Here is a 16,831-nt window from a genome sequence, read left to right as displayed (position 1 = left end):
AGTTTGTTTTTCAGAGTCCATCGTCTCTCATGGTTCGTCTCCCCCTCCGATTTGCCCCCTTCATTCTTCTCCTCCTATCTTCTTCTTTTTTTTTTAACATATAACGTATTATTTGTTTCAGAGGTACAGATCTGTGATTCAACAGTCTTACACAATTCACAGCGCTCACCATGGCACATACCCTCCCCAATGTCTATCACCCAGCCACCCCATCCTTCCCTCCCCCTACCACTCCAGCAACCCTCAGTTTATTTCCTGAGATTAAGAATTCCTCGTATCAGTGAGGTCATATGATACATGTCTTTCTCTGATTGACTTATTTCGCTCAGCATAACACCCTCCAGTTCTATCCACGTCATTGCAAATGGCAAGATTTCCAAATGTCAGAATTTAATGACCTCAGCTGCCACATGCCGACAAAATTGTGTGATGCCCGTCACCTGCCTGGAGTCCTTGATATGACCTCTTCTGGGATTGTGCTGAAAGCTCCACCTGACTGGAAGGGCTGCATCTCGGCTTCATGGTAGCATCTCCCTCTAACACTGCAGTGAGAGCTATTTTACCAGAGCTTGGGTTTATAATTCCAGGTCCCATCCATTTCTGGGCCGCTCCCTATGTTAACTATGCAGGATTGAGCCAGGACCCTAAGCCTGGTGGATGTAGTCTTGTTGAAGTCTCCAGCAGTCTCCACAGTGCTGAGACCAGTGGTAAATCATTAGTTACCAGGAACTTTGAAGAACAATTCACCCAACGGATCACTTCTTCCCGAAAACATTTTTATGACTGAGTTTCATACCACTTAGTCAACCTCATTAGTTGTTTCTTTTGAGTCCCCTTTGCTAGATCCTGACTTCAAATATTGGTGTGTTCTTGAGCTCAGTCCTTGGAATTCTTCTCTTTTTTATCTTTAATTACCCCTTTGGTGTTTGTTCTCATCCAGGCTCACGGTTTTGAATACCATCTACACAGTGATGACTCACAGATGTGCCCATCCAGTTCAGACCTCTCCCTGAACTCCAGATTATGTATCTGACTGTCCACTTGATACTTTCACTTAGATATCTCCACTTTAACAAAAACCAAACTCCTCATCTCTACTACCCGCCTTGGCCTACTCCAATCTCTGCCATGAGTATTGCTCATCTCACTTAACTGCAACTTCATATGTTCAGATGCTCAGTCCAGAAATCATGGAGATGTCTATGGGAGATAGTCTGCTCATTATCAATTCCTTCCTTCCACCCATTAAAATCTGGAGTCTCTGTCCCTCATCTTGTATATGAACTGGCCTTATACCTTGCTTTCATAAGTATAATGTGGCAGATATGACACTGCAGAATTTTCAACCTAGTCTTTAAGAGGACAGGCAGTTTCTTCCTCCTTCTTGAACTCGGTCCCTATGTAAAACTGATTAGTCTGAGACCACAGTGAAGTCTAAGCTAACTACATGGAGAGACCATGTGGAGAAAGATGCTCAGTCATGACGGCTGTTCTGGCCAGCCCCAGCTGAAGTGCCAGATATGTAAGCACAGAAGCCATTTGGACACCCAAAAAGCAGACCACCTCAACCAAACCAACCCAGATTGCTGAATGCAACAAATAATAACATTTTTTAAGCCAGTACATGTTATCTAGCAGTAGATAATAATATCCTTGACTTTGTTCCTTCTCTCATGGTCCACATCCAATTTGTAGTTTTGTTGTCTCTATTTTCAAAATACATCCATGACATAACAACTCTTTTCATCTCGGCTGTTACCACTTTGTTTGGGTCATAATCTTTTGCATGTTTTCCCATGTTCCTCCCTTGCTCTTTCATAACCTATTCTCAACATAAAGCTAAAGTGACTATTCAAAATTTAAGTGTTGTCATGGTACTCCTTCATCTAAAATCTTCCAAAGGCTCTCGGTTTCACTCCAAGTAAAAGCCAAAGTACTTCAATGGTCTGCAAGGCTTTACACGATTTGGCACCCCCATTTTATCTCTGCCTTAGCCTCTCAACTCCTCCCAACCCTCCGCTTTGCTTGATTCTGCTCCAGAAACATCGGCCTTCTTGCTTTTTATTAACACTTGGGTGTGCTTCTGCTTTAAGGACTTTGTGCTGCTTGTCCCTCTGTCCAGAATGCTTTTCCCCAGGTGAAACATTACTTGTTCATCACCTTCTCCAAGTCTTTGCTCAAATATCACCTTCTCAGCTAGGTCCTCACTCACCACCTACTCAAAGTTGCACCACTTCTCACCTTCCCACTCCCTATCCCTCTTGCCTTGCTTTACTTTTTCTGTAACACCTCCTGCTTTCTAATGTATGCTTAATTTTTGTTTATTATCATTTACTTCACACTTGAAGGCAAGGTCAAGGATTTTTGTCCATTTTGTTAACTAATGCATCCTCAGTGCCCAGAACAATGTCCAATAGGTGCTTAATAATTGATAAACAACTGAATTAGTGATTCTGTGTTTCCTTCTCCTCTACTAGATCCACTGAGAATCTCTAATATAGGCTGAATTTGGTAAATCCGTGAGCCAGGTCTGTTAATAGAGGCTTAGAGATAAGTTATTCTTCTGGGCTTGAGATGGTGCGGTTGACTCAAAATTGGTGAGATCAGAGATTCTTCTCCAAGTCTCTAGCATTCATCAGAAGACTCTCAGGGTTGACCCCACCGTGTGAAGTCCTTCATTTCTCTTTACCAATTCATATTGTCTCTAAACGTTGTCTAATAACTGCTTGCCCACATTATGCTTCACCTACACATAAAGCTGTTCTTTCTTGCTTTTTGTTTCTTCAGCATTACATTTTTTAAAAATAATATATTTGATTTTTCAGTTAAAAAGGATGCCTAATAGTACTTATTTCTTTCATAATATCTTTATGGTATTCTTTCATGCCAAGTGTTTCAACTTTTTTTATACTCAATTTAGTCCATATTTTCAAATGCTGATTATATAATTTTTCTTCCTAAACACTCTAAACATTAGATTTACTATCTTGAGTGTCGGTAATAAAGAGTAAAAAAAAAAAAAAAATGAGAAAAAGACCGTCTTCAGCAAATCAAGAAATTAGAAGTTACAATTTGACTTCAATTCTTCCAGAATTCTCACAATATCACAATTATGTCTACACCCTGATGTTGTGGATAGTTTCAATAAGAGTTGCTAAGCAGTCCAACTCCAAATGCTATTTCGCACGTGATTATCTGTGATTTGTGGGTCATGCTCTATTTCTTTTCCATTTCTTCAAAAATACATTCTGATATGTTCACTGTACTCAGACTCATTACTATTGGTTCTCCTGTATTGATTGATTCTCTCTGTTAAGAGTTTGGAACACAGAACCTATCCCCTCTTTCTCTGCCGTGTCCCATTCTCTGTATCCTAAGGACTTAACTCTGGGCTTTATTCCGAACTATTCTGTTACTCTTTGTAGCTCACGTACTCTATGCCCTTTTAAAGCATCAACAGCAGCAAAGCAACTGGATTAGAGATTTAAATACAAAGAGGGATAGCTATTGTCAGGCAAGCGCCATTGTCTTACTACTGGTTCACTAATCTGTAGTCAGAAGAACTGCCATCACTACACGTTGCTGATTACTTATTTTATTGCATCACTGAAGGGCTCATAAATTTTGACTTTTCATTTTTGAAGATTAGATGACTTCAGCTGCTCTCCCCTGCACCCTGCTTCTCACTCTCCCCTCTGCACACTGAGCTCCTAATCCCATAGTGGCATTGACTGATTGACAGGCCACTTCCGGCAGTTAGCCTGGGCAGTTAACTGCTTCACCACACAAGACTGTTGGCCGGCCCTGAATGTTAATGGAGTTGCCCCGTTTAGAACACTAACTTTTCGAATAACAGCGGTAACCAAAGAAGTGTAGTTCCAAACATGAAGGGCTATATCTTTTGAATTGACCTTGCACAACACTAAGCACAAAAAATCCTCATTGTTGCCTGTTGTGAGTGCTTTTGTGTGATGTTTATTAGCTACCACTGGAAAATATCTGGCTTGTAAATCTCTCTCTCTTTCCCTTTGGTTATAAAATTCTCATTAAAGAAAATTGCGTTAAGTATTTAAGTTATAAGAAAAATATCACCTGTATCCTCACTGTCCAAAGAATCACAGCTACTATTTTGATTTCTATTTTTTTCTCTGCATATATTTATTTTATTTGTTAAATAGTTTTGGTTGTGTGTTTATATAATACATGATGTTTATATAATTATATATTGTTATATATACTGTTTATATAATATAATTTTGCTTCTTTGTCTACTCAAACCTTAAAGTTTTTCCATGTCATTATGAACACTTTCGTGAACATTCCATCTAATGAATGTGCCCATACCCATTATTGCATAATATCTTGGCTGGATCAGATTGTTCAGTGTTTTGAAATAAAACTCAAAGAACACCTTAAGAACAATTTCATATATTTTTACATTGTTTAAATATTTAGAATTATTTTCTTAGATATGTTTTTGGAAATTGCTTAGTCAAAAGATATGAATATTTTATTTAAGATACTGGATCGAGTTTGAAAGAAAAATAAGAATAAACTTGATAATAAAGGACCTTTGCTTTTCTTTTGTTTTTGGATTAGAAAATAAACAGCAGAATACCAGAGTGTTAGAAATGGGAATCAAGTAAGAAATGATTTAACTCCATTCCTTCATGTTCTAAGAAAGGTGAACTTAAAAAAGTTTGTACTGCTTATAATCACCTCGCTGTCACAGGCAAGTAGAGGCAGATACATGATGTGGTTGTAGGTTTCATGATGTGGTTGTAGGTTTCATGATGTGGTTGTAGGTTTCCTAAATTCCAGTCCAGTGCTCCTTCTAATGACCACAGACAGCTTTTCAGAACTAAGTGATTCTGACACATAAGCAGACATTTTGCCAGAGAGAAGATATTTCAAACAAATAAGGATAAACTATATAACATCTCAATTTCATTTGCAACGTAATATGCTTAACTCAAAACAAGCCCCTTGTCCTTTTATTCCACCATCCAGTAAACACAAATGAAATACACTTCACTGCTTGGGTTTGGAAGAAGATTTACTAGTACTCTGAGTATTCTGCTATTTAACAATACCAGTAAGGTTGAATTATCAATCATGCTATCATTCCACTAGAAAGACATTTTGAAAATTTAATAGAGTTAATTAATTTCCAAAAGAACAAATTTTTGTGAGAAACATTCATCATACATGGCTGACTAATAATCTAGTGAGACTATGCTGTCTTTTTTGCCCTCATCTTTCTAGACATCAAAAAAAAGTGGGGGGCATTTCAAGCTTCGTTTTAGCATTTATAACTCAATTGGAAGAATTATTCTTGCATTTAGTTTATATAATTTTTTTTTTAAAGATTTTATTTACTTATTCATGAGAGAGAGAGAGAGAGAGGCAGAGGGAGAAGCAGACTTCCCGCAGAGCGGGGAGCCCGATGCGGGACTCGATCCCAGGACTCCGGGATCATGACCTGAACTGAAGGCAGACGCTTAACCATCTGAGCCACCCAGGCGCCCAGTTTATATAATTTTTATAAGAAAATTTGTGGACCGTTTTCTAGTTAATATATTTAAAGCCAATCAAAGCTAACAAACTTCACTTTTTTACTGTGCAAAACTTGCTCATGATTAAAATCTCAAAAAATCTTTCTTTTTTTTTTTTTTAAAGATTTATTTATTTATTTGACAGAGAGAGACACAGCAAGAGAGGGAACACAAGCAGGGGGAGTGGGAGAGGGAGAAGCAGACTTTCTGCGGAGCAGGTTGCCCGATGTGGGGCTCAATCTCAGGACCCTGGGATCATGACCTGAGCAGAAGGCAGATGCTTAACAACTGAGCCATGAAGGCGCCTCTCAAAAAAAATCTTTCTATAACTCAAACTTTTCTATTTGTTTATAATTTGTGGTAAGTTTTTTTCAAACTTTAATTGACCAGGAGAAAATACATTTTTTTCTCTTAAATTTTATTTATTTGAGAGAGAGAATGAGATAGAGAGAGCATGATGGGGGGAGGGTCAGAAGGAGAAGCAGACTCCCTGCTGAGCAGGGAGCCCGATGTGGGACTCGATCCCGGGACTCCAGGATCATGACCTGAGCTGAAGGCAGTCGCCCAACCAACTGAGCCACCCAGGCGCCCCAGGAGAAAATACATTTTTATAAAGATAACAAAATTAGGTACTTCTTTTTTTGAAATTAGATACTTTTATAAAATACTTATATGTGATATAAAAATCATTCATATTGTAAAAGTGAGAAAAGATGACAGAAGAAAAAAAGCTGTTTGGCTTCTCATTAATCCAATTATGTCCATCTAGATTGTGAATATTCATTTCATCTTTTCTCCTCTCCCCATTTTCTTGTACTCAGACATTCCTCTACTTCGTGACACTTCTCTTATTATTTTATTTTATTTTTTTTTAGAAGATAAGCAGTCAGTATGGTCACAAAGCATCCTTGTATGTGTGCTGGGAATGTTATAGTAAAGGCCCTGGGACTTCTGAGGAGCAGTCAGTGAGGGGGTACAAAGCATTAACTGCTCAGGAAGGGGCATGATATAAGGAACTTCCCATCAGTCTTACACGAGTAAGTCTGTAAATTATCATTCTCAATTGCACTTTAAGAAAAATGGGACAATACCCTAGAAATTTAAAACTCCCTCTTGAAAATTAGTAAAACTATTTTCCCTCCCTCCTTTTTCCTTGATCATTTACACTAGGGAATTGGTCATTGCAAAGACTTTCTTCCCACTTTGAAATGTATAAATCTCTTTAAAAACTAGGTAGGACTGGGGCACCTGGGTGGCTCAGTGGTTGGGCGTCTGCCTTCTGCTCAGGTCATGATCCCAGGGTCCTGGAATCGAGCCCCACATTGGGCTCCCTGCTCAGCAGAAAGCCTGCTTCTCCCTCTCCCACTCTCCCTGCTTGTGTTCCCTCTCTCGCTGTGTCTCTGTCAAATAAAGTCTTTAAAAAAAAAAAAAACTAGGTAGGACTTTATGACCTAGGTGTGTCTTTTTTTGAGGATGTGAGAGCCATATTTTGAGATGTTTTGAGGACATCTCTTTGAAATGTAAGCATCAAAGGAGATAGCATCCCTATCTCGCAGGTTCTGTGGGAGGGCATGAGTCTAACTTAGGTGTTCCAGGTTGCAAAACTATCCATCATAAAGATAGGAGAAGTTTAATTTTCGTCTGGATAAAGTCAACTGACACAGATGGTCACCCCAGTTACCAGATGAATTTACAACGAACTATGCATGACAAGTGGTGCTTTCAAGTCCTCTTACTTGAGGATTAGTTATTGTTTATCTTGAGAACATGTACAGAATGGGTTATATCTGCTCTGCTATATTAAAAAGGGTGTGAGATTTCTTTCTGTCTTTGTGAACTCTTAGCAGGTTACCTATGATGTGCATCACATTCTGGGTGCTTATTCAATAAGAAGGGTGTTTTCCTTCTTTACTACCTTTGTGGAAAGCATTTCCGGGTTGGGAAAAGATCTTGGTTTTCATTTTATAATTAACAGTGTAAAGAGAGGGTACCACTCCCACACTAAGAATTTTTTAGTCTTTAATTTTATTTGTTTAAAAATAGGACTTTAGACACATTTCAGTTTCTTTCATGATCCTTCCATGTAGTCTTGTTGAAAAGGAAACATATCCTGGAATTTTGAACTTAATGTGTAGATTGAGAAGACAGATGAGATATGAGCCCTTGGTGGACAAAGAAGGAATGAAATAACTCTTTGAAATGAAAAACAACCAACTTAAATTAGCTTAGGTTGGAAGTTCAGGGCCCAAAGTTCTATACCAAGACCTATTCTAAAAAACAGGTCACTAGATCTAAAGATAATGACCAAATAAATAAAATGATGAAAATAAATGAAATCAGCACTGACAGTGGAGACACTCCATCTTTTGGAAATTGTCTTTTGGAAGATAAAAAATCCAGAAATCACCTTAATCCCAGGCAGGGAGCACTTACATATTGACCCAGCAATATGATATGACTATCATCCTCCTACGCTTCGTGGGGACTAGTGGGGTTTCTGTTGGTGCTCTAACCTTAATACCCCATCATGCAAAGCAAGAAGAACAAAAACATAGTGAGACACAAAGAACATATAGCATAAAAGGCCATAACACTTGAGTCCTGCTGACAAGGAAGCTTTGGTTCAACAGAAAACCCTGTTCCCACAAATGAAAGAAAGCAACTATTTCAGGACAGGCTGCAGCTTCTAAAGTAGTGTTGCCAGCTAGAAGAAAAGAGTTGCATGTCTGCATCTGTACCTGCTGACTGTGAGGAAGAGGAGAAATGTCAGCCCCTTCTATCCGATGCTAGGTTTACTGTTCCTTTTCCATTTCTCCCCATCCTAGAGGAGGATTAAGTAACAGGTCAAGAGGCCCCTGTGTAAAAGGTCATAAACTACCAAGCATGGTCTTTTTCTTCCAGTCCTTGGGGCTGGGTGGATAGGCCAACCGAGGGGTCAGCCCACTCTTGCTTTCTGTCTCCTCCTTGTATGTAGCTCATATAGGTAATTTGAATCTGGGCTGCTCTGGAGATCTAGCTATCCTGGAATGTCACTCTTTTTTAGTTTTATGCAATTGGTTACAAGATGGTAAACAGTCTTGGGAGAAGCAGAAAAAAATCTGTGTGGCTCGCTCTTGGTTTTTATTGAAAGTTCCATTAGTTTAAAAATATTTTGTGTGCATGAGTGTGTGTGTGTTTATTGTATAACTAGTACTGAAGGTACTAGCTACCATGCTGTTTAGATACTTTTATATGTGGTAAGTTTCTCTGAGAAGAGAGTTAGGGAAAAATAGTTTCTTTTTTTTTAAGATCTTATTTATTTATTTGAGAGAGAGAAGAGAGAGCATGAGCAGGGGGGAGGGTCTGAGGGAGAGGGAGAAGCAGACTCCCCACTGAGAAGGGAGCCCAAAGCAGGGCTTGATCCCAGGACCCTGACATCATGACCTGAGCCAAAGGCAGATGCTTAACTGACAGCCACCAAGGTGCCCCAGGGAAAAAGAGTTTCTTATCACAAATTGGAGCAGTTGCTTTTATTTTTATTTTATTATTTTTTAAAGATTTTATTTATTTATTTGACAGAGAGAAACACAGCGAGAGAGGGAACAAACAGGGGGAGTGGGAGAGGGAGAAGCAGGCTCTCCGCAGAGCAGGGAGCCTGATGCGGGGCTCGATCCCAGGACGCTGGGATCATGACCTGAGCCGAAGGCAGACGCTCAACAACTGAGCTACCCAGGCGCCCCGGAGTAGTTGCTTTTAATAGATGGTTATATACATTACTATGCATCCCCTTTTTGCCTTGACTGTTGGGAATCTCGTAGCTAAGTTTGATGCTCACTTCCTATTATTGCCTAAGTTTTCTAAGTATAATTTGCTTGATTCTATCTGCCACACCCCACCCCTAACTCCCACTTAATTCTCGATTCTTACTATTTACCTCTTTTGAAAATTGGTTGCATGATTTTGCTTCCTTTGATTTTATCACAAATTACCTCAAATCAAACACATAGAACTGTACTCTTTCAAAAAGCCTTAGAGATGGATTCTCTGCTTTAAGAAATTGTACCATCCAGTCTCCCTTTACTGTTACCATGTTCTTTCCACATGCAAGAAGATATTTATTCATGGATATTTATGCATCAGAATCATCACAGAAGACTGCAAATAGGCCATTCCTTAACCTAGCAGAGAACTGCCTGCAGCGGAATTATTTTAATGGGGATGGTGTCAGCATTTCTCCAAACATTTTAAATTAAAAGGTTTATAAATTACATTTGCTTAGTGTCAAAATATGAGGGACATACTCTAAGTAAATGTAATCCTTTTTCCCCCCAAAATATCTTTTTAGGCAGTTATAGAAAATGTTAATCTGTTTGACTGACTGTATGAATTTTAGCAACATTATTGTAGCTCAAGGCTCATTTAAAATAACTTCTTAAAATACTTTATTATAGACCTTTTTCTTTGAATAATCATAATAATGAGAATAACTACAATTTATAGCGCATCTGTAACAGTTCCAGACTCCTTAAATATATCGTTTTTCAGGAAACTTTTATTTTTCCTTCAAGCAGCTGAAGAAGCTAATGAATAAGACATGGAGTTCAAATCACTGATAAGGCTAAGCCAATTTTAGGATGCATTCCCGTCTGTCTGACACTCTTTCCACCAAACATCGTCACAGGAAACATTTGCACAACTTTAAACCGTCCTCAACGTGCATGCTTGGGACCTTTTTCTGGTTCAACAGCATTTCATGTTCACTTGAGAAGTGAATTAAAGAGAAGTCACCCTCAATTACCCAGATGTATGGATGTTCAGCTTGGAATTTTAGAAGTGGAGGGTTTTTGTTTGTTTGTTTGCTTGTTTTTGTATTTTCTCTTGTGGATGTTGGCGACCACATTTCTCCATGCCAGTAATTTGACTGCCTAAGATTGAATCAAGAGCTAAAAGAGACTGTGATTGCTACAGACACCCAGCAGCAACTTACTTTCAAATTGAACCCTGTGGACGTGTTAGTGGTGGGGCCTGTGCCCATTCCAGAAGGACAGGTGCATTGGCACAGGGCTGGAAATAGCAGTTTCCTGTCTTCCTCACATTCCACTTAAAAACCACAGAGTCCAGGGCGCCTGGGTGGCTCAGTCGTTGAGCGTCTGCCTTTGGCTCAGGTCATGATCCCAGGGTCCTGGGATCGAGCCCCACATCGGGCTCCCTGCTCTGCGGGAAGCCTGCTTCTCCCTCTCCCACTCCCCCTGCTTGTGTTCCCCTTCTTGCTATCTCTCTCTCTGTCAAATAAATAAATAAAATCTTAAAGAAAAAAAAACCCAAAAAAACAAAAAACCACAGAGTCCATTCCCAGATGGCTTTCCGAGTGGGCCCACTTGACTAGGTAAGTGAAATGGAAGCCTTTACCAGGGTAAAGGGAGCACTGTCAATGGATGTACTAAGCTTCTGAAAGTGAAAATGTATGTGTATTATCCTTGACATTATAAAAGGAGACAGAAAATACATAAAATAATCAATAGCTAATTGGTAAACATTCCTCAGCAAACACAGCAAGTCAATGAAGCAGAGATGTCCAGGATGCTTTTCCTCCATATGGATTTTTGCTATTTAGCATTAGCTGAAATTAGCCTCTATTGCTTTCATTTCAATTGTCAAGATCCTAGGGAACATTTTGGGTCACTTGAGGGTCCCCTGATGTGCCGAGTCATCATGAAGGATGATAACAGAACTCACGTAGGTCAAGTGGTAAACAAACCACCAGAGATATTTTTCTGCAGGGTCATCTTACTTGGTCCAGCCTCTGAAAGTGTTCTGGTCATTGAAGTTCCTATAATACAACCTGCCTTCATGGTTATCATCATTAACTGTGATGATCTGAAAATAGTGATACCATAGGTCGTCCTGTGACAATCTTAAGGAGCCTTAAAGTTACCTGCAGTGACAATCTTGATATCCACGGTCATCTCTGTGAGGTGGGAAGGTTGCCATCAAAGGCATTTGTATAACCATATTTGGCATAAAACCATATTTGGGAATGATACCTAGCAATATCCATGCAATGAATGGGATGAAGCTTCATTTCCTGTGTCTGACTGGGTTGTGCTCCCTGTGACTGGGAGGGCCGCCTCTAGGTGAGTGAAAACCTGTACATGGTCAGCTCTGATAAATAGTATCTTTGTTCTCTGGTTGTCAGCTTTACTCACTTCAGAGAGGAAAGGTCTGTCTCCTTTACAAGCAGAAACAAAACCACCATACAATTATTCTCATTTAGCTATTATGTAGCATTAACTGGAGCTTGGCATGCAGGGAAACTCACTTCCTGGGGGAGAATTTGATTTTAGACGCTCATAGACCCTGTGTAATGTACACAGCACATTTGAAGCAGCAATTTATTAAAAGTTACAATATTTTCCCTAGAGAATAGATATGCTATTCACCATTAGGACTAGGTCCAATATTTATGGAATGTTCACAAATGATTAATTATGTTTCATTTACAAATAGCCCCTAATGGGAGACATTTTTATTACAAGCGCTCTTCTAATGAATTGTCTGTCTTTATGAATTCATGTCTAAGACTGAAATAATTTCTTTTGCTTCCTTTCCCCAACTCTATACTTGAGCCTGCTGTTGCTTGTCATGTCTTTCCTCTTCTTCTAACAGACTCATATGATCATCCCCTCAGTTGCCTAAGCTAGAAACCTTGGACATACCTGTGACTCTCACTCATCCTTCCATTCCATTTCCAACTGCTCACAATATTCCAATGGCTCCTTGTTGACTATAGCATAAAAGCCAAATCTCCTTAATCTGATAAGCACGCATATTAAAATCCTGATAGCCTGAGCCACCATAGCATTCCAGGTATCTGCTCTTCATCAAGTGAACCATACTAGTTCTCACCATGAGATGATTTTCTTTATTTCTGTGCCTATCACCCTGTTCACGTTTTCTTTGCCCAGCATGCCCTTCTTTTTCTTTGTCTACTGAGTGAATGCTTGCCTGTGCAGAAGCCGGCTCCAGTGTCACCCAGACCTTTCACTCTCTTCCCCCTTGGCAGGATCAGTAACTCTCTCATTTCTTAAAGAACTGAATGTATACTTTATTTATGTTCCTTATTTATATGTACATCTCACTCATGTTTAACAGTAAATATTTTAAAGCTTCGGTATGTTTTTAAAATTTTTTGTGTCTTTCAAGTATACCATGTTAATTTAGCACATGATAAATGCTTGGTGAAGGTTTCCTGGCTGAACTGAAAATCCTGTTAAAAGAAGTAACAGAGCGAAGTAACGCCTCAGTGAGTATTCCATGTAAATACTACTTTGTAGTTGATGAGGGAGATGAAATGGTTACAGATGAAGGAGAAAGTCTGATAGTACATCATACACATCCCCAACAGAGTAAATAGACACAGAGACATAGCAGTTTAGAGCACAATGGTGTATCGGAGGTTACTAATAACCAGAAAAATAATTTATTGTATTTCATTTGCTCTCTCCTTGCCCTGTAGACTTGGCATTTTCCACATCTTTTGCCTTGAAAAGCAGCTACCACAGTGCCTAAACCATAGTAGACACACAATAAACATGTCTTGTATGAATGAATGAATGAATGAATGAATGGAGAAATGAAATTATTTCAGCTCTTTCATCTCACAGATAAGGAAAAGAGACTCAAGACACAAGGAATAGGAAAGCAGAAACAACCTCTTTTCAAGCTGCTACCGTATGCCCTACACTAAGCCAGGTGCTTTCACCTCAATTATTTAATTATATCCTATGAAGAAAATTGTACAACCATTATGTGGGATAAAGAACTTGAAGCTCACAACCTGTGCCCTATGATCACAGAAATTGGTTGTAACTCTTGTTCTTATGCTGTCTAGTGTAGAATCTTTCCTTTGCCACCTGCTGGCATGATATTCATGGACAGAAATATAACTGATTATTGGTTTTGGTGGGCAGGAATCTCTGATTTTTATAATCTGTATTGTTTAGATAGTAGCAGGTGAGTAAATATGGGGAGCTGGGATCTAGTGGCAAGATCACTAGAATTTTTTTTTTTAAGATTTTATGTATTTGCGAGAGAGAGAATGAGAGACAGAGAGCATGAGAGGGAAGAGGGTCAGAGGGAGAAGCAGACCCCCCGCTGAGCAGGGAGCCCCATGCGGGACTCGATCCCGGGACTCCAGGATCATGACCTGAACCGAAGGCAGTCGCTTAACCAACTGAGCCACCCAGGTGCCCCAAGATCACTAGAATTGAAAGCTGAAAACCAGAGTTCAGTTCTTATCTTGTTACCTTAGTTGGGGCGAGTCCTTTATTGTCTTGGAAACATAGTTTTCTCATTTATAATGCAAGGCACATAATATGTGGAGTTCTGTGGTGAACAGATGAATACTGACTATGAAAGCACAGTTTGCCCACATAAAAAGAAGGTATTACTATTATGAAGCTTATGTCAGAATGAGAAAGTGTGTATAAAAAGGCTTTCTCAGCTGCACATTCGCTCTCTTTTGTTCCCTTTGTTACTGCTTTGTAATTTCACGACATCCTAGCCTTCATTTGTGTAAACAGATGAGAACAGGATAAATAAGCATTTCTCCACTAATGTGATTTGTATACAATATATCAGATTAAATGAGCTTCTGCTTCTGATTTGTTTGAATTCACAATTCAACATAATTTAGTAATAGAGAAATAATAGTTAAAAAGACATCTGTTTCTTGTCATAAGCTTCTATTTTCATAGGAAAATCAAAACAGTCCAAGAACAGGGAAAATATGAAAACTAACATTACTGCACTGTGGTAACTTTCTGATGAGGAAAAAAAGCCACTGACAGTTTGTTTTGTTAATCACTGAAAATTCGACTTTTCAAATGTTCTGAGTTAACGGCTGTTCTACACATACATTTAAAAATGAATCTGATCAGAAAAGATGTTACATTTTTCAGTTTTATTAGTATTATCCTTTACCTCAAACAAGGTACAGAAAGGATCACTTGCCTTTGGTTGGTGACTTCATTTCTGACCTTTAACGTCAATACTGCCTTACGATCATTTAACAAATTAGTTAAGACCTGCACTTTTCCATTTTTATATAAATTTTTAAGTTAAAATTAAATAAATCCACACAGTCAAAATAACAAGAGCAATTAAGACATATTTTCAATATATCCTTAAGGTCTCTGATGGTCACACATTAGAGAGCACTGGGGTGTTAAGAATGAATAGGACCTGAAACTCATCGAATTCTGACCCTTTTCTTTCATAGTTTGGGAAATGAGGCTGTGAGTGGCTGAAAAAAGGAGATAATGCTGGTTCTTGAGAACAAAGACAAAAAAACAGCTCCAAGCTATCTTTTGAATACTCTTCTTACTGTACTAGATCAGAATATAATCAATTTTTATAAGTATAACTCAGTTCTCCTTTATCCAAATAATATCAGGGAAAAGGGGGGGCCTTGCTCAATACTTACATTAGCTCTTCGGATGTGGATGCTGATGGACTGAAGATAAGTATCTGGGAGAAGACTAAATAAATTGGATAATAGGAAACCTCAATAGCTTGGAATAATTGGCTAAGTCTAACAAAAGGGAATTTAACAGAGAAAGAAATACAAAATCTGCACTTAACAATACAAAAACCTATGGCAAAAGTTCATCAAGTGGGACATGTGGCTTAGCAGCAGAACATTTTTTTTTTTTTTCCAAAAGTGGCTGTTTTTATGAATCGTGGAACACTACATCAAAAACTAATGATGTAATGTATGGTGATTAACATAACATAATAAAATTTAAAAAATGCAAAAAAAAAAGTGGCTGTTTTTAAAGAACTAAAAGTTCTATGAGTTTACTCTTGTCTTCTTCCCAAAAGGAGCTGAATTTTACTTAAAGTGATAGAAGTTTACACAGAACAATAAAGACCCTCAATACCGTCTACTTATCCACCTACAATTGAAATTATGGGTGTGGACATTGATAAACTGGGGCATGTAGAGGGGAAAGACCAGAATGTTAAGTTGACTCAGACCTAAGTGTATTAGGAAAAGTTAAAGGTAGTTAGGAATGTCTCTCTGGAGAAGGGATAGACTGCATTTGCTGTTTTAGAGAAATAGGGGGGAATTAACATGTAGTTTGTGAAGAAAGAGGCTGAATGATTGGGTGGAAAGAATTCAAGATATAGTATCAGAAAGCATGAGTCTGAATTTGTGTGCCATCATTTACAAATGGTGTGAGCTAGGAAAAAACTCTAAGAAAATGCATATCAGGTTCTTGATCTGTAAGGTGAGAGTAGCAGTTTCTACAATGCAGGCTGGTTATGAAAGTTAAACAACACAGGAAAAATACCTACAGTACACTGCATACAGTACTCAAAAGATGCTGACCTTTCCACCACTTTGTCAGCAGAGTCACGAGAGATTTTTATTAGAGGATTATTTTGTATAGGGGTTAAGTGGAGATAGGAAGGTTAGGTGTACAAGATCCCTGCCAATGCTGTGTGATATATTTATATGCTGATCACCAGCATTTTGTTGTACTTTATGCCAGGAAAGATTGTTCTTTAAAACATTCCTTATAGGTTATATTGCCTTCTAAAGTCGTAACAAGTTTCCATTACTGTATCTTGCAAAATTGCTTACTTACCTATAAAGTGCAGAAAGGGGCCTCTTGTTTCCAGGTTTTGGTCTGTACGGTTTGGGTTCTCCTGCCATATTGATATCTAAAAGCAAAAAATAATATAGCACTGATTAGGAAAAATGAATCCATATGAGAAAAATAAATCATGAGATTTTCTTTTTCCTTTTGCCATTTACCTCTACAAATGTTATATGCCATTTATTTATTAGACGGTTATTTTTATTCAACCTACTCTAGCCCAGGCACTGTTTGAGCTGTGTATGTACCAAACAGGTTAGCTCCATGCCCTCGTAAAACTTACTTTCTACTGGGGGAGAAATAGACAGTAAACAACAAACAAAATAAATAAGAAAAATACGTAACAGGGGCGCCTGGGTGGCTCAGTCATTAAGCGTCTGCCTTCGGCTCAGGTCACGATCCCAGCGTCCTGGGATCGAGCCCCGCATCAGGCTCTCTGTTCAAAAGGGAGCCTGCTTCTCCCTCTCCCACTCTGCCAGCTTGTGTTCCCTCTCTCACTGTCTCTCTCTGTCAAATAAATAAATAAAATCTTTAAAAAAAAAAAAAAAGAAAAATACGTAACATATTAGGAAGTGATATTGCCATTTGCAACGACGTGGATGGAACTGGAGGGTATTATGTTGAGTGAAATAA

The 16,831-nt window shown here is 38.7% G+C and overlaps 1 protein-coding gene across 14 annotated transcripts in view; it reads right to left on the bottom strand.

The window, feature by feature from the left end:
* The window catches only part of RALYL (RALY RNA binding protein like), a 658,970-nt gene that overhangs the window by 111,478 nt on the left and 530,661 nt on the right, over positions 1 to 16,831 (bottom strand). For all 14 annotated transcript variants that reach the window (XM_081816201.1, XM_031025013.1, XM_081816192.1 and 11 more), the window contains one exon: positions 16,187 to 16,262. In XM_081816201.1, the coding sequence (XP_081672327.1) occupies positions 16,187 to 16,262 (76 nt within the window). The remainder of the gene's footprint in view (positions 1 to 16,186; positions 16,263 to 16,831) is intronic.

This window comes from Leptonychotes weddellii, chromosome 4 (assembly GCF_054177405.1).
Source record: "Leptonychotes weddellii isolate Sample4059 chromosome 4, ASM5417740v2, whole genome shotgun sequence".
NCBI lineage: Eukaryota > Metazoa > Chordata > Mammalia > Carnivora > Phocidae > Leptonychotes > Leptonychotes weddellii.
The sequence above is the reverse complement of the archived record's forward strand: the minus strand, read 5'-3'. Positions and strand labels throughout refer to the sequence as shown.